Source organism: Cydia pomonella, chromosome 12 (assembly GCF_033807575.1).
Source record: "Cydia pomonella isolate Wapato2018A chromosome 12, ilCydPomo1, whole genome shotgun sequence".
In the NCBI taxonomy this organism is placed as follows: Eukaryota; Metazoa; Arthropoda; class Insecta; order Lepidoptera; family Tortricidae; genus Cydia; species Cydia pomonella.
Window position 1 is genome coordinate 939214 of NC_084714.1, and position 24395 is coordinate 963608.

Below are 24395 nucleotides of genomic sequence, written 5' to 3' on the forward strand. Positions count from 1 at the left end.
AGTTACGTAGTATTAATAATAATAATAAAAATAGTCAAGTGAAGGACAAGTCCAGTAAGTACCTAGACTTGGCTCACGAGATAACCGCTATGTGGGATGTTGATTCGACGATCATTGTCCCGATAGTCGTTTCAGCGCACGGTCTCATAGCGAAGAGTCTCGACCAACACCTAGAGAGACTCTCGGTAGGTGGTTGGATCAAGGGTCAGTTGCAGAAGGCGGTGATCTTGGACACGGCGAGGATAGTCCGGCGGTTCTTCTCTCTGCGGTCCTGACCACCGGCAGCTTGGGCCCCGCTGCTGGCGGCACCCTAGGTTAGGTTTTTTATAATATGTTTATATGGTTTTGTATTTTACTTTTATATTCATGTTGTAAAAAGCCTAACATAAGAAGAAAAATAAATGAAGGAAATAAGAGAAAAAAAATACTAAAAATATTTTATTTCACAAACGAAATTTTATTTTTATTTTTTACGATGACCTTTGTGAGGGACTGTAGCCTGAACTAGGTTAGACCTGTATTACCGATCTCCAGGCCCTCACCTCGGAAATACCAGTTGCAATAATAAAGTTACAGTAAAAAAGTGATTGACTATGGTAATTTATGACGTACATAAAAAGTTTAAAATAAGGGCTTTTAAAAATAAGTTTAAATTAAATAAATAAAAATGCTTTATGTCAGACCTTTTTATACCATATTCTAGTTAGTAACCCGCAAAACTTAATAGCTACGTTAGTATAAATAATAAATAATAAGTAAATAAATATTATAGGATATTATTACACAAATTGACTAGGTCCCACAGTAAGCTCAATAAGGCTTGTCTTGTAGGTACCTAGACAACGATATATATAATATACAATTATAAATACTTAAATACATAGAAAACACCCATAACTCAGAAACAACTATCCGTGTTCATCACACAAATATATGCTCTTACCAGGATTTGAACCCGGGACCATCAGCTTCATAGGCAGGGTCACTACCCACTAGGCCAGACCGGTCGGAGTATGAAAATAAAACTAAAATATATCTATTGATATATAACTACGAGTATAACTAACAACATGATTGGACATTACTTTGCCCTGCCAATGACAACTTTAACCCAGTATTTATTAGTTATGGGACAGTCGAGACGCCCTCCCAATGCCCTAAGGAGGCTGTTGCTGCTGCCCCGCACTCTCCTCAGTAGAGAGCCAATTTTCTTCCGTCTAATGGCAGAGAAATCATCTGCTCGGGCTTCGGCAAACATGCCAGTGCAGTGCCTAGGCAGCTTCAACAACATCCTTAAGGCGTTGTTATACTGTACTCGCAATGTGTTGTATGCCCTTTGCGCTAAACTTAATCATAGATTACACGTGAGATATAAAGAACATGGTTCTGAAATCATTGCCGAATTTAATGTCAAGTAATTAGATGTTATTAAATTATTAAATAATTGGCCAACTGATTAATATTGGCGAAGAAATAGCTATGAGTATAAATTATGATGAGGGCAGGTTGCGCCTCGACTGATCAAATGAACTGATTAACGTTCCCATATACATATGAGGCGTCGCGTAAGCGTATCGTAAAAACGTTAGGAGTACGAGACGCGTAGAGTTCTGGGCACCAAGCGTCGAGTAAGCGTAATCGAAATCTCATTAATTGAAATAATGGCGTCACTGGCGTCAGATGTCTTCGGTGGATGTATCTACGATCTTACTTTGTCGTCAGATGATGATTGTTTTATTTGATTTTGTCAGAAGTTTTGTACGCGCGTATTACGCTTCGCCTGTTGTAATGACGACAGAAATCTTATACGCTACGATACGACAACGCTTCGTGTCGATATTTGAAGTTGTGCCTGCTCTTGTTCTACGCGCGTATTACGATACTTTCTCTTACGCTTACGCTCCATGTGCTAGCCTAACTGTCAAACTTTTACAAGCAAATTTGACATGTCTAGAATGACGCTTAGGTACGCTTATTAATCGAAGTGTGCAAAACTTTTAGAGCAATTTATGGTTTACTTTACATTGGACATTCACACCGTTAATGTAGACAACCAAATTAGCTTGAACCCTAAATGGCTCAACTATTAAAGTCCGTGACTGTACCAAAATGTCAGTTTATTGGACTAGAAAAACAAAAAGATATATTATTAAATCTCGGAATGTTACAAAACAAACAAATAATCAAATAATAAAAACAAAACAAAAACCAATAATTCGCAAATACCTACATATTATTGCTAAATTCAATATTTACAATTACACTTAAAAGGGGGCGTAAAGTAAATTAGAAAGGAACAAAAAATATGGCGCGCCGCGCGAAACGTGGGGTAATGGGCTGCCTTTCATCATGATAATTAAAACCACTTGCTTATACCTTGCAGGCGATTAGTGTCTTTGATTAAATGCTGCATTATTAAGACGTTCATCTTCTCGGGATTCGTCTGAATGACAATACCTTTGGTAATATGTCTTGTGTTTCTAACGCTTGGTGTCGACTCATGAATATCATGTTATCAAGTTATCTAATATGCAACAAGGGCATTCTCTCAAGTAAAACAAAGTTTGCATTGAATGCATAAACAATTATTATTACGTATAGAACCGCCATAGAGAACCAGTATTTTGCGACATGAGTTGTTGTTGACAACAAACCTTAGAAGCGGAGCGTGAACGCAGGGGTAAATGCATTTACGCATCTCACCCCCTGGCTGGGGAGGCCAACTTGGGGGGTGGTATGTGGGACTCGCTCCTCCCGGTACTCCCTCTGTTAAACAGGGAGGGGAAGAGAATACCCACTAACATCCCCTGCGGCGTTGCCCGCTCTACCGTTATTGGTCAGATAGCTGCCCTGTGCAATTCCATTCTGTACTTATACAAAGTAATACTAAAACTACTAACTGTACCTTTTCTTTCCAGTCCACCTCCGTTTCGACGCTACTCTCCGCGACTACGCTCTCTACTCAATCGTGGGCCCCTTCGTCCGCGGCAACTTCACCCCTACCTCCCCCCTCGAACGCTCTTGCCCCGACGACGCCCCCCACTTCGTACCCAAGCACAAGCATAAACGCCGTTTCAATTCGAAATTCGAACGCGAAACAAGGGACAGTCGATTTGAAGCAAGTGAATTCGAAAGTGATAAGTGGTCGAGTGTGTATTTTAGACCGCGGGTAGTGAAAAGTGTGAGGTATAGGAGGAGGTTTGTGCCGGCTAGGGTAGTGAGTGGGCCGTTGGGGGAGAGGGGGGAGGTGCTGTTGATGTGGAGTGTTAGTGAAGCGGAGCGGTTGGGGGAGGATGCTAGTGTTGTTTTTAGGTAAGTGCATTTTTTTAAGCAATAGATAAATAGACCTTGGTGCTTAACCAACATGCCAATCGTTTTCGCTCCGTAGCAAATGAAACGCAACTGACACTGTCGAAATAATGTAGAAGAATGTTAGACGGACTGGCGTCAGATATTTTGATTTATGTCAGCAATTAAAAAAACTGATAAAAGTATTGTTTGGTGAACTGGTTATTAATGGCATCGACTTCATTTCTGTAGTTTCCGTTACAAAAAATTGTAGCAGACAAACATTATCATTGTACGGGCAAATGGAAATGATCATAACCTCAAAATTTTCCATTAGTCCAAACTCATACTTCAAATCTGTAGTTATGATTTTTCTATATATATATTTTTTAACTTTAAACGGCAAAACCCGTTTTGCCGCATTCGATCTTATAATAAGTTTCGCGTAGTATCGGCATGGACGCATGTTTCGGGAAGCAAGCAAGGATCGCAGTTTTAGAGTTTATTGTTTAGCGATGCGTCACCTTTGGTAAGTTAGCTAAGCACCCTGACAATGAATTCGCAATTTAACCCTTTTCCAGATTGTACCAATCTAGAAACATTTACCAAAATATCCCGCAAGCCCAATCTAATTTGAACCTTAAACCGCATTGCTGAGTTTGAAATTAATTGACACGTATGTGGTCTATAAATTGTAACTATACCTGGTAAAGGATAAAAAAATATACTGTAAAAAACTCTACTTAGCTACCTTGCTTTACTTTTAGTACATTTTTAGAAATAAGTGTATAAACCGCCATACGATGAAGTAATTGAGATATGCTTAAAAGCTTAACGAATAACACAAGTTAACAAACATGTGGAGATGAGAGGACATGTGCGGGAACAATGGCAACCAGCGGAGCGAAGAAGACATTCGACTTTTTGGTTGATTCACGCACGCCTTTTTGTCATCTTCGCTCATCTCTGTCTTAGTGGAAATGCAGCATGATCGTAGAAATATAAAGGTTTTGTTCGGAAACTTCCGATAGATACGGTAGGTAATTTCCGGAAACTTGAATAAACTTCATCATATATTTACATCACGAATTTAATTATCTAATATCAGTGCGTACAAACATTCCAATTTACTGCAATAGGGTTGTTTCCATCTACAAATCTTAGGGCAGAATTGTATCCCAATAAATTCTTTTGGATTATAAGAATATGTTAAACTACTTTTACCTGTAATGATCATATTTTTGTAAATATTGAATTTAAAATATCTTTTGGCACACGTCACGTGACCAAACTCGAAACGTCTTTGAAGATTCTGATGACGTCACAACTCTCGGATTGACACTGTTGACAGTTAGGCGATAAACAACAAATGACAAATTAAATTTAATTGATGTCCGATTTATTTAACAGTGCACTCAGTAAATGTCAGTGTCTAATCAAATGATAACAAGTTCGTTACCAAGGAAATAAATCTTCAAGCGAATTTCGAACTACTTGCATTTAAGGGGTTTAGCAAAATAAGCATATGGTGGGTCATGATTCAGTTGGTTCGATTGTACAATGCCGTAATATTATGACTAGAGTCAAACCAGTATAAGTTGGCATCGACTTTGATAGCCCAGACGGTGCACGTGTTATTTTAAACGTCAAACTTTTATGAAATTATGACGTTTACTTGACACTTGCACCGTCTGGGCTATCACAATCGCTGCCAACATATTTTGGTTTAACTCAACTATACAGGGCGTCCCAAGACATCAAGGGAAAGTACCTTAAATATCGAAGATAGGATATTTTGCTGAAAGAAAACTTTATGTTATTTTTAAAAGTCAGTAATTCTGCATTTAAAGATTTTCTAAGAATTACTTGCTTCGACTGGGAATCGAACCGAGTTAAGTGTAAAAAAAAATCAGCCCTATTTTTATGATGCCAATCGAAAGAATAGACAAAAAAGAATAATTCTTCTTAAGTAACATAGTATTTTAAAAGAAAGGAACAACGTAAAATGTTTGAGTCAAATTTCAAGAAAATTATTAAGTCAGTTCGACTTCCAGATGAAGCAAGTAATTCTTAGAAAATCTTTAAATATTCTGCATTTACAAATACTGACTTTTAAAAATAACGTAAAGTCTTCTTTCAGCAAAATATCCTATCTACGATATTTAAGGTACAGTCAACCAATTTGATACCTAGGCCACTATAGGACCGACTTTTACGACAGTGCTTATTGAGTGATGCGTGTCAAGTATCTAGTAGTTAAAGCGACAATGTTCTATAGTGGCCTAGGATTCAAATTGGTTGACTGTACTTTCCCTTGATGTCCCATCGTCTTGGGACGCCCTGTATATTGTGTGCTATGGGTGTTGTGGAATTGAAACTTTAACTGAAATACCAATTTCCAGTAATGACATGATACAATCAGAGTATACTGATTAAAAGTTGCATTCATGTATAATTAGTACGGTCGGTTGTGCTAACTTTGTAATTAAAATGAACTTAATAGTCAATATTAATACTCCAGCTTGATTGAATTTTCGTGTTACATCTGTTATTTACTAGGTATTTACTGAACAAATGCATAAAACAGTCAAAAATATGACACACGGCCCGATTCGAAGAATGATTTAGACACGTTTAAGATCACACGTTATAGACAGATAAGCAGGTTTTATTATTGTCGATGATTTTGTGTCACGTCACGACTCAGGATAGTTTTTTATTTGCTTTCTTACATTTTTTGTAATTTTTTTAACAGAGATTTGAATTCTTGTCATACAAAAGATTAAGTATAAATAAGTAAATATATTAGGACATTATTACACAAATTGACTAAGCCCCACAGTAAGCTTAATAAGAAAAAAATATACAAATATACAAAAAAAAATAAGTATATAAAAAACCTTTCAAAATTCAATTCAACAATCAAAAATTTATTCTGCAAGTAGGCCTCAAGGGCTTTTTTACAAGTCAATACAACATTTATAGTAACATCATATAGTGAGATGAAAAATATATAACAACATTTATAAATACAACAGCCAATACCTGGGTAAACATTACATTTTAATAATCTTAAAATAAATAATTACTACAATATAACAGAGATATTTAGTCTCTATGGTTAAAAATACATTAAATCTGGAGATGTAAAATGTCCCCAATGTTAGAGTACTAATACTACTAAGATTTGGAGGTGTAAAGTCTCTCCAAGTGTCAAAATAAAATTTATACTAAATAAATAAATCGCGTCCGGACTGTTAAGCAGTCTCATAAGCTCATAAACTAATGCTACAGAATACATAACTAGTATGTACCAAGTCAAGAATATTATACAATATTACAGAGACGTATAGTCTCTACGGTTAATACATTAAGTTTGGAGATGTATAAGGTCCCCACGGTCTGAGAAAGTAGTAATACACAATAATAATGTCATTAATAAGTTTTGGAGGCGTTTAGGCTCTCCAAGTGTTAAAGAATTAAACGATAAAAAAGTGTATGAAATACATGTTCCATTTTTCCGATGGTATGTCGCTCATTCTTATTGGAATGCTTGAATACTGTACATACTTATAGTATGGAATTGTCATTTCACAGTGTATTACTTTTAAACTGTAATTCTGTGTATTAAATAAATAATAATAATAAATTGGTTCATAGGCCTGTGTCCATACAAATATGCCCATCCTCCTTTCAAGTTATTCAGACACCGAAATGTGGTTCAGTAAGTTTCAAGACAAGAGACACGCGAGATTTAATTACTAGATTGAGCATATTCAAATAAGGCGCCTTCACTTTTACGAACTCGGGAACTATCGTCTAAAAAGAGATAAGTAAAACAATATGCACTGCATGTATCGTACGCAAACCCAGCTCGACTAATTGGATTGTCTGTGAACTAAACGGCGCTTTGTAACGCAATCGGATTATTTAACCCCACGGCAAAGCGAGCTAGATTTCACTAGGCATTCAGGTTATTCGTTAATATCTGCCGTGTCAGACAGTTTCCAAATTTAAAAGTCCAGAATTTAATATTAATTTTGTATTAAGCTGAAACGCCTGATGCAAACGATGCCATAATAGTATTTTATGCAACAGTTGTATAAGAAGGGTCAAAAAAGGCGAGTGGCGTGAGTTACATTGTAAAGGAATACGCCACGAGAATTTTTTGACCTACTTATAAAAAAAGATAAAGATAAAAAAAATTTAATGTATTTATTGAAAGCTACTTGAATTGGTTTCAATATTATTATAGTATTTTATGCAACAGTTTTATAAGAAGGGTCAAAAAAGGCGAGTGGCGTGAGTTACAATGTGAGCCGGAGCCGAAGGCGTAGGCGAACATTGTAAAGGAATACGCCACGAGAATTTTTTGACCTACTTATACAACGTTGCATACAATATTTTTCCTACGAGTCAACAAAAATAAATCTTAATTTAGGTAAACAAATCACAGCAAAAGTATATAGTCAAGACGCGCGAGCGGAGTAGGAAAATATGTAATTGTAAGCAAAAGTGGAAAATTTCACTGTCTCCGGCGAGTTACCGAGTTTTTTCCACTTTTAATTTGTTTCTAATAAGCTTAAGAAATTATTATATTTCTGGAAGTATGGCCACCGAAATTTGTCAGTACTTTTTATTTTATTATTATTATACGCTCTCGTCCTAAATTTATGTGTACTTATCCAAAATTCTTATATCGATATTGTTCATATTGAGTTGTCTTTCATCTTTTACTGTTTGATCCTTTCGTATCCTCTCAAAGGTTACATAACGTAACAAAGGTTAGGTACATAAAAATTTTTTTAGTCTCTTTTTTGTTAACCTGTTAATTCGCAATAAAGTGACATATGTACAGTCAAGTGTAAAAATATGGGTGTACACATCTTACTCAAAAATATGTCCCATAGCATCTCATTCCAGTGTAATAAGAGCGTAGTACCATATTTATGAGACGATTCTCTCGATACATATGTTTGCAGCTGACTGTACATACATACTAAGTACCAGATTTTTTAAAACTATTCTAATACTTATTTTGGAATCTTTTTGCAACCTACCACATTCATACTAAAACATACAATCACTATTCTTACGTAAAACGAATTTCAACAAAAATCAAAAAAGAAAGATCAAATTGGTCCAAATTGAAATAAATGAGAACGCATTTCCTTCGATCCTCCTAGTGGGTAGTGGGGGGATAAAATTCCATATTTATTCGCGCCCTCGAAGGCATAGACTATTTAAAATGGACTCCGCTATCTAAAGAATAATTTTTAATTTTGTGTTAAATGTTATGTAGGTATATCAGAGGGTAGACTCAGATATGTCATGTGTCATGCGCCAGTCGCTAATATATGTCCTACAAGCCTCAAGCGTTGTTTTATTAATCATACAAATTAATGGCGACGAATGGATAAAAGTTACAAGTAACCATTATAAAACGCGTAAATAACTTAGTGGCAGTGCAGTTATTAAGGAAAGTGTAAGACAATGTCAATTGGCAAGATTAAAGAATTCGACGTGGTTAACGGTAACTGGTTATCGTATTGTGATCGAGTGAAAATGTACCTTACGGCAAATGACATAAAGAACGAACTTCATCTATCAACGTTGATTTCACTAGTAGGTGATCGAACATACGAGTTTATGTTAAAGGGGACGTCCGCTTTGCCATACTTTGTATGGCAGACCCCATTTTCCTCTCTGTATTTTGACATTATGGAATTTTTTTTCCCACGTTTTCGTCTAAGACCCCCAGTTGTTTGGATTGATTTACATGACCTCTCAGAGCATAGGTGAAGTGCGGATATCAACTGTAACTGCTTTGCTGTCTTAGCTGTCTTGTCAGTAGCTGTTGCGGTGGCGTTGTTGAGTGACGTTCGCCGCCGCAGTACTGCCGCGATTATTTTTCATTTCGTCACAAATTTTTCAAGGAAATTGTCAAATACAGCGTCAGCAGAATGATTAAGACACGTTTAAGACCTTGGAAAGATCTTTAAAAGATCGATAATAAACGACATGTCAAAAATGACGTTTATTTCGATTCCGCTGTGATCCCAATAAGATCGATATTTCTAACGTCAAAGTGACATTGGTTGCCCGAATCGAGCTGCTTCTGTCAATTTTACGGGCTACAAACGATAACTAAATGAGAATTTTTCTAAACCAGAACTTATCGTTATCGTATTTTATTCTTCGAATCGGGCCGACAGCTGCAGTTGATATCCGAACGTCACCTTATTTTTTTATACTACGTCAGTGGCAAACAAGCATACGGCCCGCCTCATGGTAGGCAGTCTCCGTAGCCTATGTACGCTTGCAACTCTAGATGAATTACATGCGCGTTGCCGACCCTAATTCTCCGCATCCTCGTTGAGCTCTGGCAGAAACACAACACTATGAGTACGGTCCATTATTCAAACTTGGACATAAAAAAATCATAATGAATGCTCCGTGCTCCGTCTAGTAGATATCATAAAGTGATCTGTGTCCGAAGGCCGTGGAAATGGAAATGTGACTTTATGATGACACCGCATCTACTGGGCTCTATCTTTACGGGTCGCGATTGTGTGGACGACATTGTTAGATTTTTATTGTATATTTTAGATTATTCAGGATAAGCTCATAAAAACCGCTTATATAGGTACTTTGAACATGTATATAGACATGGCAAATATTAATATCTTAAAGGGATAATAGAGGGAAAATTCGAAGAAAAGCGCTGGTGGCATAGCGGTAAGAGCGTGCGACTTGCAATCCAGAGGTCGCGGGTTCAAACCCCGGCTCGTACCAATGAGTTTTTCGGAACTTATGTACGAAATATCATTTGATATTTACCAGTCGCTTTTCGATGAAGGAAAACATCGTGAGGAAACCGGACTAATCCCAACAAGGCCTAGTTTACCCTCTGGGTTGGAAGGTCAGATGGCTTTCGTAAAAACTAGTGCCTACGCCAAATCTTGGGATTAGTTGTCAAGCGGACCCCAGGCTAACCCAAGGCAAAATGCCGGGACAACGCGAGGAAGAAGAGAGGGAAAAATCGAAGAGAAAAACAGCAAAGGGAAAAGAAAAATGGACGCTGCTACGCCTAGCAGACAGACTGCGAATAGAGAAGAGTTCCGAACTGTGGTAGCCAACATCCGTAGAGGATATGGTGGTAAAGACGAAGACAATAAAAACCATTATAGGAGTGTAAAACGTTCCAGAAAATGGATTTCATGTGGAAATCCTTGTGGGTCTATACATATAATACAATAGATAGAATACTCTTTTCTGGCATACCTCAGTAAAAGATACAGCTTAAATAAAAACAATTGATTATAGATAGAGGCAGACAACTCGCGGTCTTATCGCTAAAGAGCGATCTCTTACAGACAACCTTTGGGTAGCGGAAACAAAACAATAATAAAATAGCTAATGGTTTGAGTACAACTATTTCTATTTGTGCCTTGGTTACCGGAGGGCGTGGTTTTTCTTTTAGTATACGACCTATTTCAGCATATAATTTGAATCCTTTTGACAAGCACGTCCTTATTGCAACTTTTGAGAAATAGAACAACATGACTAAGTGTCCAACAAGAAAATTAAGCTTGAAAGCTACGGAAGGTGGAGATAAGGAACGATATCTCCTTGTGCCAAAAAGTGTCATCAAAAAACTTTAAATAGGTGGCGCTACAATACCTAGAGTACTTGAACAAAAAAATCAAATCATAGACAGCGCAATTCACTCCGTCAATAACGCCTAGGTTCTTAGCTACTCTAGCGCTACTCTGGAGAGATTTGGAACTATTATCTATAGCTGACAGCTGGACACTTTTGCAACAGTTCTACCATAAGAGATGCCACTCCTCTTAATTCCACACTCCATATTGAAAGCATTATTTTATGATGTTCACAGGAATGACGCATAATACTAATTCTTTCTAAAAAGTTTTTGATCTCAAATACTAATCCATTATTGTTTATGGTTGGTAAAACGCAACAATGTTTTTCTTTCGACCTATCTAATTTATTTAGGGAGCTAGCGATGAGTCTCATTGATGCTACGGGTGACCAGAGGGCTGGTTCTTTCCTTGCCCAGCCAATTGGCATCGCCATACAGCGCGGTAATGCCACCAGCCTTCTGGGCACCCTACCATCGGGCGACGAGCTAGCCCCATTTTTTATTGTAAATATATGTATATAGCTATGTTTCTTTACTTTATTTATATTCTTTTTTGTGAAATATAAAAAATAATATTTCTAATTTTCATGTCAATAATAATAACACCTTGAGAGACTCGCTAGGTGGCTGGATCAAGGGTCAGATGCAGAAGGCGGTGATCTTGGACACGGCGCGGATAGTCCGGACTTCCTCTCTCTGCCGTGCGGCCCTGACCACCGGCAGCTTGGGCCCTGCCCCGCTAACCTAGGTTAGGTTTTTTATAATGTGTCTATTTTGTATTATTTTTGTATTTTACTTTTATAATCATATTATAAAATTCCTAACCTAAGACCCAAGATCAATAAAGAGGACAAGGTGCCCGTGAGCATTGCGAGACATTTTAATTAAGCATTTAGAATCAGACCACTTAGGTCTGGTATTTGAGACATTAAGGAAAAATACTTTGAGAAAACAAATAACTTTTGTACCAGTAACCTCGGACCGCGTAGAAAGAATGAAGCAAAGTCTAGTTCAGGCGCTACCCTTTTTGTCTTCCGATATGGGTCCAAATAGTATGTATAATTCATTCTTTCACACTTTTATGGATCATTATAATGCGATATTTACTTCAAAATCGGTCATAGTTAGTGGTGCATCAGTTTTTAGTGAGTGGGCTACTGCGGACTTACATCAACGAAGACGTGCACTGTATGCCTTGTATGAGGAACGGCGGTTTAACACGAGTGATGAATTTAAAGAACATGTCAAGCAATATTCGAAAAAGTTTAAAATAGATTGTCATATAGCTAAGCGAAATTATCTAAGTCAAAGAATAAAAAATAGTCCCAACATTATTAAAGCAACCTGGAAAGTAATCAATGTGGAGACTGGTCGCTCGAAACACAGAGTTTTAAACTAAATTTTGATAACAAAATTATAGATTCCAATTTAGAAGTAGCTACAGAATTTGAAAATTTTTTCACTGACGTACCAGTTTTCACAACTAAGGATTTAAATTCATCACCCTCATCTGCTGTTACTCTATTAAAAGATAACGCTCCAGAGTGTTGTGGAGATTTTCATTTTGAACGTGTTTGTACCTCCGATGTAGTAAAGGCGTTTAATTCGGTTAATGTCAAAAAAACGAATGACCTCTGGGGAGTCTCTGTCCATGCTGTCAAATCCTTAGTAGAAATTATAGCGCCTGACTTAGTAATTATATTTAACAACAGTGTTGATTGCGGCGAGTTTCCTGATTTAATGAAACATAGTAAAATAACTCCTTTATTTAAATCGGGTAGCAACTCTGACCCCACTAACTTTAGACCGATATCTGTGCTACCAACGTTCAGTAAGATTTTTGAAAAATTAATTCTTTCTCAATTAGTACGACATTTTAACGTCAATAATTTAATGCATAATAAGCAGTTTGGTTTTACACGGGGTCGCTCGACAACCGATGCTGGTGTTGAGCTAATTAAGCATATCTTCGATGCCTGGGAGGAGTCACGAGATGCTATAGGTATCTTCTGTGATTTGTCTAAGGCCTTCGACTGCGTTTGTCATGAAACATTAATCAGGAAACTACACTATTATGGAGTTAGAGGAGCGGCACTGGATTTACTTAAGTCCTACTTAAATGGTAGAATACAAAGGGTCGATGTGAATGGACAGCGATCACCGGGGTCATTGGTCTCTATGGGTGTACCACAGGGGTCAATATTGGGACCTTTCCTGTTCCTTATCTACATAAATGACTTGCCATTCCTTGTAAAGACCCACCATGATATAGTATTGTTTGCAGACGACACTTCACTTATTTTCAAAGTCAAACGACAGCAACAAGCTTACAATGATGTAAACGATGCTATTTCTAAAGTAGTAAATTGGTTCAATGTTAATAATTTATTGTTAAATGAGAATAAGACTAAATGTATTAAGTTTGTCACTAGTAATGTAAGGCATGTACAAACAAGTGTCATTGTGAAGGATGAGGAATTGGAATTAGTTGATAGTACAGTTTTTCTTGGTATAACTTTAGATTCTAAACTCCAGTGGGGTCCCCATATTGCTACTCTTTCGAATAGACTGAGTTCTGCAGCTTTTGCAGTAAGCAAAATCCGTCAGTTAACTGATGTCAAAACAGCTCGATTAGTATATTTTAGTTACTTCCATAGCATTATGTCATATGGTATTTTACTGTGGGGTGGTGCTTCAGAGATAAATACCATTTTTGTTCTGCAGAAGAGGGCTATTCGAGCAATATATAAAATGAACCATAGAGACTCACTGAGAGGTAAATTTAAGGAAATTGACATCATGACAGTGCACTGTCAATACATTTATGAGAATATTCTGTATGTGCATAAAAATATTGCCGATTTTAAGAAAAATTGTGACATTCATAATATTAATACTAGAAATAAACATAAGCTCGCCGTGCCCTTCACTCGGCTCCATAAAATTAAAAAATCATTCATGGGTAATTGTGTGAGATTTTATAATAAACTTCCAAACCGTATTACTGAGTTACCAATTAATAAATTTAAGAATCATGTAAAGCGTAAACTTATTTCTAAAGCTTATTATACCACACAAGACTACATGAATGATAAAACAACGTGGGATTAATTGTGATTCGAAATGATTAATTATTTATTATATTTGAATAATGATGATGAAATGGATATTCCAATGCATGTATTTCCTTTGTTGTTTTTATTATATTTGTTTGACATTTAGAATTTATTCTAGAAACAATCTAGACTAGTATTTTTTATACATTTTTTTTTTGTATGACTGTATTTTGTGAAAGTTTTAGTATTAAATTTGATCTATGAATTATATTCATTAGTATTATATATGGAATAATATTTACAACATCAATAAATTGCTCTGATAATTAGATTAAGATAATTATATGTAATACTGTCTTACTATTCATAAGTGCTTGTTGCTAGGCCTACATGAATAAAGTATATTTGAATTGAATTGATTGCATTCGTGGTAATATTTAGAAACTAAAATGTCATACATATAAAATTTTCTGGATTAGGCCTAGTTTCAGAGATAATTAAATGTTTTTCAAAATCATTCTTTCGCCATAAATCGGTACAAAACACATTTTTGACCACTTTGAAGTCTAGTCTGGGCATACCTATTAATTGACATCGAAAAATTTTAAAAAATGTATTCGAGAGGCTACCCCCAAATAAAATAAAAACTTTTTAGTTAATTTTAGGTTAAGTATGTGTTTATCAATAAAAATTACGTTTTATGTACAGGAGTGTTCAAAAAAAGGGAAAAAGAAAACAAAAAAATTTTTTTTTTCGAATTTTACAAAATGTCATATAACATTTTTTGCTTCTGTTGCCATCAGGAATGCGCCGTTAAAATCTCTCGCAATGCTCACGGGCACCGTATATTATAATAATAAAATCTTTATTGCACACTACATAAAGAAACAGATACAGAAATTGAGAAAATATATACATTAATAGGTTACAACAGGCGGACTTATGGCTAAACAGCGATCAATATTGCTTTTATTGTGATAATAATAAATCTTACCTAAGTAATTTATTTTATTAAATCTAAGTACTGCGTTGTTCTCGATATGAAAATAGCACACTACCAATGTATAAACAACGTGTATAGTTACTTTCAACATTGGTTAGAGACGTGAAAAAACCCTGCCTATCATAACAACCTACCTGTTTAATTAAACTTAGTGAAAAATCCTTTAAAAATACTGGCCACTTTTAAAACTCGGAACACGGACCGTTTGGCGTTCGCTTTATTGGAATTCGGAATTTAAAACTTAAAAATTAATAGCAAAGACAAAGCCGACCTACTGTATCAGTTGGAAAAAGGATTTTATTGCCATAGCCTATGGTTCATATTGCTGTGTATCGTTAAAGTTATCGAAGAATTTTACGGAAATTGCAAGTCGCGGTTTGGGTCCGCCGTGTTGGTGCCACAGAGAATAGCAATGCAGAACAACAGCTTCGTACTAGAGTCTGTGCGGAAAAAGAAGAGTCGTAGGATTTGAGGGCGTGCCAGTGCTATTTTATGGTTTTTGTTACGCTGAAAACACTGTCACGTAATTATAGTACGACACTAAAGATCATGATACTTGAATCCCTTTATCTCGGCATTTTACCACGCCTCACTAAAGGGAGCCTGGTAATAGCTCAGTAAATGAATCTATGAATTAGTACAGGCACTACTTTTCACGGAAGTGACTGCCCTTTCACCTTCCCAGATAGGTAAATTGGATGGAAATTGGGCAATGGAATAATCAACTTAGTATCTATGATATAAAAACAGTGCAAGAGTAGGTCTTTTTGGGATTCTCCCGGACCTGTCCGGTTCTCTCTTCGTCTCTCTCTCGTTATTTTACTTTGTCCAAAAGTTACTGCTAAATACCTATGAGTTAATATTTCGTAAGTAACAGCAACACCATTTCGGTAAAAGGTCATTGCAATAATATTTTCAAATAATTTGTACTGCATTGGCTCAATGTTTAGTTTGAGCATCAGACTTGATTGACCAAATATATCTAGTATACGAACGAAAAAAAAAAAAATTTAGTTAATAACTTTATTTCATTAAAATCGAAGTCTTGAATCTAAATAATTAATGTCACTGACGATTGAGTTAGCTTCAGAACAACCAGAGAGACTCGTAGAACTATCTTCATATTAATTGGATGTGCTTGAATCTGATAAATACGTTATACGTGGATTACAAATTAAAAGTGACGGATGAAAAGAGATTGCACGTAGCGGAAATGAGAATGTTAAGATGGATGTGTGGTGTGACAAGAATGAATAGGATAAGGAATGAGTATATAAGAGGAAGCCTGAAAGTTGCACCCATAATAGATAAAGTTAAAGCGAATCGCCTAGCGTGGTATGGGCATGTGATGCGGAGGGATGAAAGTCTGTGACGAGAAAGGTGGAGTGAATGGAAAGATTTGCGAGGTCCTGATAGTCTTCCGTAGCTCAATTGGTTAAGAGCAACGCACAGATTGCGGAGGTTGCGTGTTCAAGTCCTGCCGGAAGCGTAACTTTTTCCATTTTTTTCTTTAATATAAAATTTGGAGTATCGTTCGCAGACGTATCTGCTTTTTAGTAAATTACTTTAAAATAATATTAAAATGGGATTTTCCTTATTGAACTATGTACGATTTTATCCAGTTTCGATATTATTTTATACATAAACCTTGCTGTTTTGGTAAATAAAAATACACAATGACATATAAACGACAGAAATTTGTTTACTTTTTATTAGACAGGTAGGTGGTAGGTGTCTAAGGTTTCATTGCCATGTAAAACTGATAATGTTAGTTCCCATTTCTGCCACGACTCTTTTTTCGCACAAACACTATCAGTAACACATTTATCTGGATGTTGATATGTCCTATCTCGTTTGTAAGCGGCATACAACCGGATTATACTCTTATGTCGTAGTAAAATATTTAGAAAAAAAAATGAATAGTATAATATAATGTGTGATGATGATAAGCCTCTGCCGGACTTCATCCGCCAAGAAGCTTAACAGACTACAAGTACAATTATCATAAATAAGAGGTTAAAGGCTATGAACGGTTCCCTTTTCATATTGAAATCAGGGCGGTTACGGATGACTCTTGCTCGGACTGTATTACCTAAGTGGGAAAAAGAACTGAATTCATGACCGAATAAAACGGCTTTCTAATGACTGCCTGTCGGGCGGGTATGGGACAGTTTAGTTACTTCTTAAAGTTCACGTTTTTCTCCATTATGTGCGTTGTCGTCACTTGGATTTCCAGGAGTAGAGTTTTGTCACCAATCCAGCCCTCGAATACCAAACACCACAAGAGGCCCGTCTTGTAGCATGGAAATCGCAGCTCAATGAAGACTCGCTAAACATAACACCTAACGAGCACTTACACCCTGGCGCAAGGGAAAAATTGGTGACCTGGAAGTCTTTAAATAGATTAAGATCAGGAGTTGGCCGATCTAAAGACAACCGTTTGAATTAGGGAATCTACCCGGGACAAAGTTATATACTATGCGAATGTGGGGACCTACAAACAACGCAACATGATGGAGTATTCCCTGTGTCCAACTACGTGCACTGCAGAAGACCTCATGAAAGCTACCCCCCGGGGGTTAGAGTTGGCAAGATATTGGCAAAATATTATTTAAATATGATCCCACGATATGATGAAGAAGAAGCACTTTTTTTTCTGTCTGCACAATATGAAGTTGTCACTCTGTAATTGAACTCCTCTGTGGCACTCACGTGGGTATGGCACATGAAACAAAAGAACAATGCAAACTGTTTTTGTATCGCTTCGCTTTTGTAGCTATGTCGGTTTGTTGAAATAACGGATGTCGGTGAGCTGCTGGTATTTGTTTTTTCACTGCTCGGAAATGTAATCTAAAGGTGCGACCAGACCGCAGCTTAACCTTTTCAACGCTTTCTCCCTCGCATCAAAATGTGGCATACACGCCAATATGTCAACTATTGAGAAACGAATTTAAACCTTATCTGTCAACAGTAAAATTGCTTTGACAGCGTCTGCCATGACCTCTTTAGTGGTCGTTGGCGTGGTAGGCACGACAGCACACGACCACTTTAGTGGCTCTTAGCGTTCAAAAGGTTAAAAAACGGTCACGATACGGAATCGCAGTGACGCGTCGTATGCGTACCGTTTTTGACGCATGCTCCCCACACCGCTGCTTAAAATATGCTGACGCACCGTAACTTGATCTGCGTAAAAATCGCAAAACATATTACACGGAGATCTTATGGCAGACACCACACCGGTGACGTAAAAGACGCAAAGATTTGCGAACAAAAAAGATTCGCGTGAAGCACGTCACTGCGATTCCGTACCGTCACCGTTTTTTAAGCAGCGGTGTGGGGAGCATGCGCCAAAAACTGTACGCATACGACGCGTCACTGCGATTCCGTATCGTGACCGTTTTTTAAGCTGCGGTCTGGTCGCACCTTAAATCCTGACTAGAAAGTGGCGCTTAGTTGTATACCCCATTTTATTTACCATGGCTGGATGCCACTTGAGACGGTCATTAGGCGTAAACAATACAAGTACCTAGTGACAACATAAGATACCCGGCAAACTTTTTTTGCGGCGTCGTGTCTTACATGTAACTGTCCAGTCTTGATCCTTTTGTGTTATTATTTGACAACATGCTTGTTTTGAAGAGTAAAGCTCGGCAAGCAATTGTTAAACGATAAAAAAAAAAAAAAGGGGTATTACACCTGAATCCACAGTACAATAAAGATTTATGTAGTTGTATTAGGTTGTAAGGTGTAATTTGGTAACTTCGATAAAGGAGTAATTTTGAAAGTAACAAGAATTGGGTCATACACATTTTTTAGCAATATCGTACGCGTCTTTCCTGTAGCCATCGAAAAGTTAAGGGAACCTTAAGCTAATTTTTACGGGCCACCTTTACAGGTTGGACACATTTTTTCAGTACTTGAGACTCAAATAAGAAAATCGGGTTATGTATGTCCCAGTGTCGTTAACTTTGATTTTATCGTCAACAGGAGTGACCTTTTTCTAAAATGTGTTTGACCCAATTAAATATGTACTAAACTAGAAATACTTTCCACTGTAGCAACAATAAGAAAATTGCCTCGGAAAACATTACAGTCGCGTACCAAAGTATTAAGTGCTTCTGTTTTCATATATATAAACGATTTTCAAAATTATTCGGTTTTCTACGTTACAATTAATGAATTTTCTAGTTTCTATTCATACAATATATTCTCATAATCGTAGCTATGCCTTAATGAACGACCAACCACAGGCCAGTCTACAGACTCTACAGACACTCAATGCGATGGCTTTTGAACGTTGGAGGGCGCTCGAGCACGAGCGTCGTTGTCGCGACACATCCCGCAAAAGGTTCGCGACGCCTGACCTTTGTGGTTGATTTCTTGGAATAGTCAACGTCTTAAAATAAATGTGTATGTATAATAGGATTGCGCTGCCTTTTTTTATATTTCAATGGATTAAAGTAAAGATTATCATACATGCAGGAGTACTTAACACTTTGGTAAATTTAACTCATGAATCGAGTCATAAATTAAATACTTTTTTTTCAATGATAGCATTCTTTCTATGGCAATCAAGAATTGTAACAATATTCTGGATATATTAAAAAAAAACTTTAACTATACTTGATTTATAAAAGCTTAATAGATATTGAATAAAATGTTTTGCTCCCCACTTACATTTTTAAATAGAGAAATCCCACAAAACTGGGAGCTTATTGTATACAACTTGACATTTTATTATATAACTGTATCTATTTTATTATCTTGATTTTATCTAACTTTGATTTGTATTTCCCGTGTTTTGTAACTAGTGTGTAATGTAAATAACTTGATTGCATGCTGTGGATGATACTAATAAAATATTGTACAATATAAATATGGTATACTGAATATGACTTAGGACATATTATATTTTATGTGGTCTGACATTTTTTATATATATTAGTTTGAAGACCAACTTCAGTGCTAAATATATCAGTAATTTAATCATATTATTTGACGACCGGTGTGACCTAGTGGGTAGTGACTCTGCCTATGAAGCCGATGGTCCCGAGTTCGAATGCCAATAAGGGCCATTTATTTGTGTGATGAACACGGCTATTTGTACCCGAGTCATGGGTGTTTTTTTAAATGTAATTAAGTATTTATATATTATATATATCGTTGTCTGTATCGTACCCACAACACAAGCCATCTTGAGCTTATCGTGAGGCTTAGTTCATTTGTGTAAGAATCGGCCCGATTCGAAGAATCACTAAGACTCGTTTAAGATCTTGGAAAGATCTTTAAAAGGTCGGTAACTAAACGACATGTCAAAATTTACGTTTATTTCGATTCCGCTGTGATCCCAGTAAGATTTATCTACGATATTTCAAACGTCCTAGTGACATTGGTGGCCCCAATCGAGCTACTTCTGTCAATTATACGACATACAAACGATATCTAAATGAGAACTTATCTAAACCAGAACTTATTTTTATCGCATCTCATTCTTAGAATCGGGCCGAATGTCCAATATTTATTTATTTTATCTAAATTAAGAAAGCTCCTTAGCAAGCTTTTATTATTTCTATTCGTTCCACACTTTGGCTTAACTGCTTAGTAATATGTTAATATTTATCAAGAAGATAATTAATCCCGTAAAAACAAACAATCCCTAACGAAGATATCCGGTAAAATATTGCTGGCCCATTATTAATGGAGAGTCCGTAATTCATCTGCCGCAAAACCTTTGATTAATTACTAGGGGGAAAGTACGATATTCTGTTACTATCCTTAGTTGATCCTAGTCGATACAAGCAAAGAGGCAGTAGTTTTAGAAGAGGTGTAATTTTTTTTAAAAACGTGCTGAGTTGAAAGCCGTATAAGAATAATTATAGTCTGTATTTTTAGGTATTTAAATAAAAGTAAACAATCAATTTGTACATTTTCAGGTAGTTATAATATTTATTGGTTAACCAATCAAATACAAAAACGACTGGATTCACTGAACGACTTCACTGTAACCTACATTATTTGATCATGTAATGTTTTCATCTACCCTTAACTGGCTTAAGGAGCCATTTGAGGGTAGATTTTGTTTAGTTTTATTTAAATACCTAAAGATACATATAGGTGGCGCTATAAAGCACGTAAAATCGTAAGGCTTAATTATTTAGGTTTTGGAAAAATATCTAATTGATTTACAGTCATGGGGGTTGACAGACTCAAGAGTTCTACAGCTCACAGACTCACTTTCCTTACAAGCAAGGAATAAACCCCACTTAAAAAGTAACATTATGAGAAAAACATAGACAGCAGTTATTTTTTGTCACTATTTATATTTAATAAATCAGATAAATTTATAAAGAGTAGGTAACTTGGATTTTGCAGTATTCATGTAAAAATCATATTGGCAAATTGTTTGAAAAAGAAACTCATTTGGCTAGTAGGAAAGTACCCTATTAGCTTCGTTTCTGTTAGACGTTAAGATGCATCTATACTCGCGTCATTACCCTTTCCAGTGTGAACTCAGCCTTCCTTCCTTAGCGCTCGTTGCCTGACGGAGACAAATTACTGGCGCGTCTGTTACACACAGGCGTAGTCGATAGATAGCATTTCAAAATAGTACATTACATACCTAGGGCAGGAAAGTTTTAAATGTCTTCGCCTCGGCCGCCAATAAATAAATAAATATTATACGACTTTATTACAGAAATTGACCAAGCCCTACAGTAAGCTCAAGAAGGCTTGTACTGGAATGATGCCAGAGAAAAATGCCCGCAATAGACGAACTTCGATTTCGCGGTTAAAGCCCTGTACGAGTAGACTTCATTGTTCACGAGTGAGTAGAGCGAGATGTCAATCAATCACCGACACCCTCCGAATTCTTCCGAACCGCTCCGAAGCTGTCGTTTCGCTAATTCGTATCGTCTCATTCGTGTGGCTCGGCAGGCACATTCGAGTCATGAGTGGGAAAGAACTAACTAGTTATTACAGAAATTGACTACGCCCTACAGTAAGCTCAAGAAGCCTTGTATTGAGGGTACTCAGATAAAGATATATATAATATGTAGATACATAGAAACACCAAAGACTCAGGAACAAATATCCGTGCTCATAACAGGAACAAATGCCCTTACCGGGATTTGAACCCAGAACCATCGGCTTTATAATAGGCAGGGCTACCCGCTACGCCAGAACGGTCGTCATAAATGTTTGTTTGTGATCTGAGGTTTTCCTAATTATTAGCTTTAGCCCAGCTTTGTATACTATTTTTCTGTTCGACGAAGCCGGATAACGGCTAACTTCGTTTCGTGCAGCGGGCCGAAAGTTAACGCTTTCCAGCCGGTTGAAAGAACTTGTTTTTCCCACTCTATAAGCCCATTAAAGGCTCTATTTATTCTCCAAAAACTGATAAGAAAGTTGCATAAAATTTAAGTATTTTCTTATGGCTGGTAGGATTTCATTTTAAATGATGCTTCTCGTGGTAGATAACTGGCAACGATTATTTGAATTCAGAAATATCGCCCTGCTGAAGGAATAAAGAGCTGCAGGCGATTTCATTCTAAAAGAGGCAAGCATCTGAGTTAGTCGATATTTCTGTGATTAGTTTTGAAGTAAAAAATATTATCAGAAATCTACCTCGAGTGTTTACATTCCCCACCTCAGAATCCTCAGATAGACCGTATCTCTTTTACAACACATATTTAATAGCGTTCATTTGGATTTAATTTGTAATTATTTTACGATTAGTGTTTTCCTGTGCGGTGAACATTTTTATATTTCACTCGGAAGCAAAGTTTGTTTACACTACAGAGCGTTAACGATTGGCACTTGTCTACACAACCTGAACTATCTCTTCGACTGTTTCCCAGGCATGTCTATAACGAAAGAAATGGTTCGTGGTAGCCCTCAGCAGTGTGTCCACGAATGAGAACATTACTTCGGCACAATTTACGTTAAACAATAATTCAATAATAACCGCGCCGACTCACGGACTCTTCCCATTTCTACATTAAGCCGATTCTAATGGAAATTATACAGTAAGCAGAAAGATTAAAATATAATTATATATTTTAATCTAATTATAATTATAATCCGAATTGCAAACTACTAAAAATAATCTGATTGTGTGTAATTGCAAAATGTTCATACATCAATTAAATTGATACTTAAACCCATATTTACTGAGAATTATCATAAATGAGTTTTTAAAGTAAATCGGTGCAGACTGGTTTATATAAATATTTTGTTGCGTAGACTCATATCTTAAGAGGCCCAGTGATTAACAGGGGCCCATTTCTAGAAAGGTATTTGACTAATATTATTAGTCCTTGAACTATCAACTCGTATGGGTTACCATGGGTGTTGCCATGGTAAGTAATAATATTAGACTAATACCGTGCGAGAAATGGGCCCCAGGGATGGGAAAGAGCAAGCAAGTAACACTGAGATATATAAGATACTGAGCGAGTTAAATCTTCAGTGAGAAGAGTGAGTAGTTCATTTAAATCACTCACTCGTTAACAACACATGTCTAGTTCGAAGGGACGAAACAGCATGTAGACAGCTGGTTTTACTCGATAGACGGTCTTGACCACATTAATCTTACTTATTTAATTTGAATAGAAATATTACAAGTACTCGGGCACTACGATGTCGGGTAAACTACGATTTAATTTAAAAAGTAAAATTAGACATTTTTGGTTGAAAAATGTTGCATTTGACACTGACATATCGGTATCATATCGGAAACAGATCGAATAACTAAAACTCGAATAGGCGTGTAAATCGTATTTTTTTTTTTATCTTATAGAAGCCTGTTAATATTCTAGAAGAACTTATGCTTATTACATGCCACACCCAAGATATAATGCCCTTCGTTCATGTAACTAAAACAAATACCTGCTTAATAAAACATTTTTCCCACAGCGTCAAAGTTAAAACTATTTATTATACGAAACCAACAGTACTTTTATACAGGGAAACTCAGCCCTCGTCAACCTTTTTACAACCCATAACAAGTTGAACACAAAAAGAATCTCACTATTTGAGCGGGTACAAACGCGACCTAGTTTCAACGGGTGCCTTTAATATAATGCAGAAATCGGCAACCTGCGTGAGGTTTATTCCGTAAATTCAATGTGAGAACGGTTCTCTGAGGCAGGGGTCTTCCACTTTTAGATTGACTTTAAAAAGTATACTCGCGCCTATTTGTAGGTATACGATGCGTTTCCAGACATCGCCAACCTTTGTACGGTTTATTCCATAAATCGATAGTGAAAGCCAGTGATCGACAACTTTTGGAATCTTATCAATTCTCATTTAAAACAAATAACTAGAAACTCAGGCCCGGATTTATATATTTTTCAGAAATCGACAACCTGCTTGCACCTGCATA

At 36.5% G+C, this 24395-nt stretch overlaps 1 protein-coding gene and 1 long non-coding RNA gene across 4 annotated transcripts in view; one reads left to right on the forward strand and one right to left on the reverse strand.

The window, feature by feature from the left end:
* The window catches only part of LOC133523223 (uncharacterized), a 524757-nt gene that overhangs the window by 274914 nt on the left and 225448 nt on the right, over positions 1-24395 (forward strand). For all 3 annotated transcript variants that reach the window (XM_061858700.1, XM_061858702.1, XM_061858701.1), the window contains one exon: positions 2919-3312. In XM_061858700.1, coding sequence (XP_061714684.1) covers positions 2919-3312 — 394 coding nt within the window. The remainder of the gene's footprint in view (positions 1-2918; positions 3313-24395) is intronic.
* Positions 1-24395, reverse strand: part of LOC133523241 (uncharacterized) — a 321866-nt gene that overhangs the window by 12509 nt on the left and 284962 nt on the right. The gene's annotated exons all lie outside the window — the stretch shown is intronic.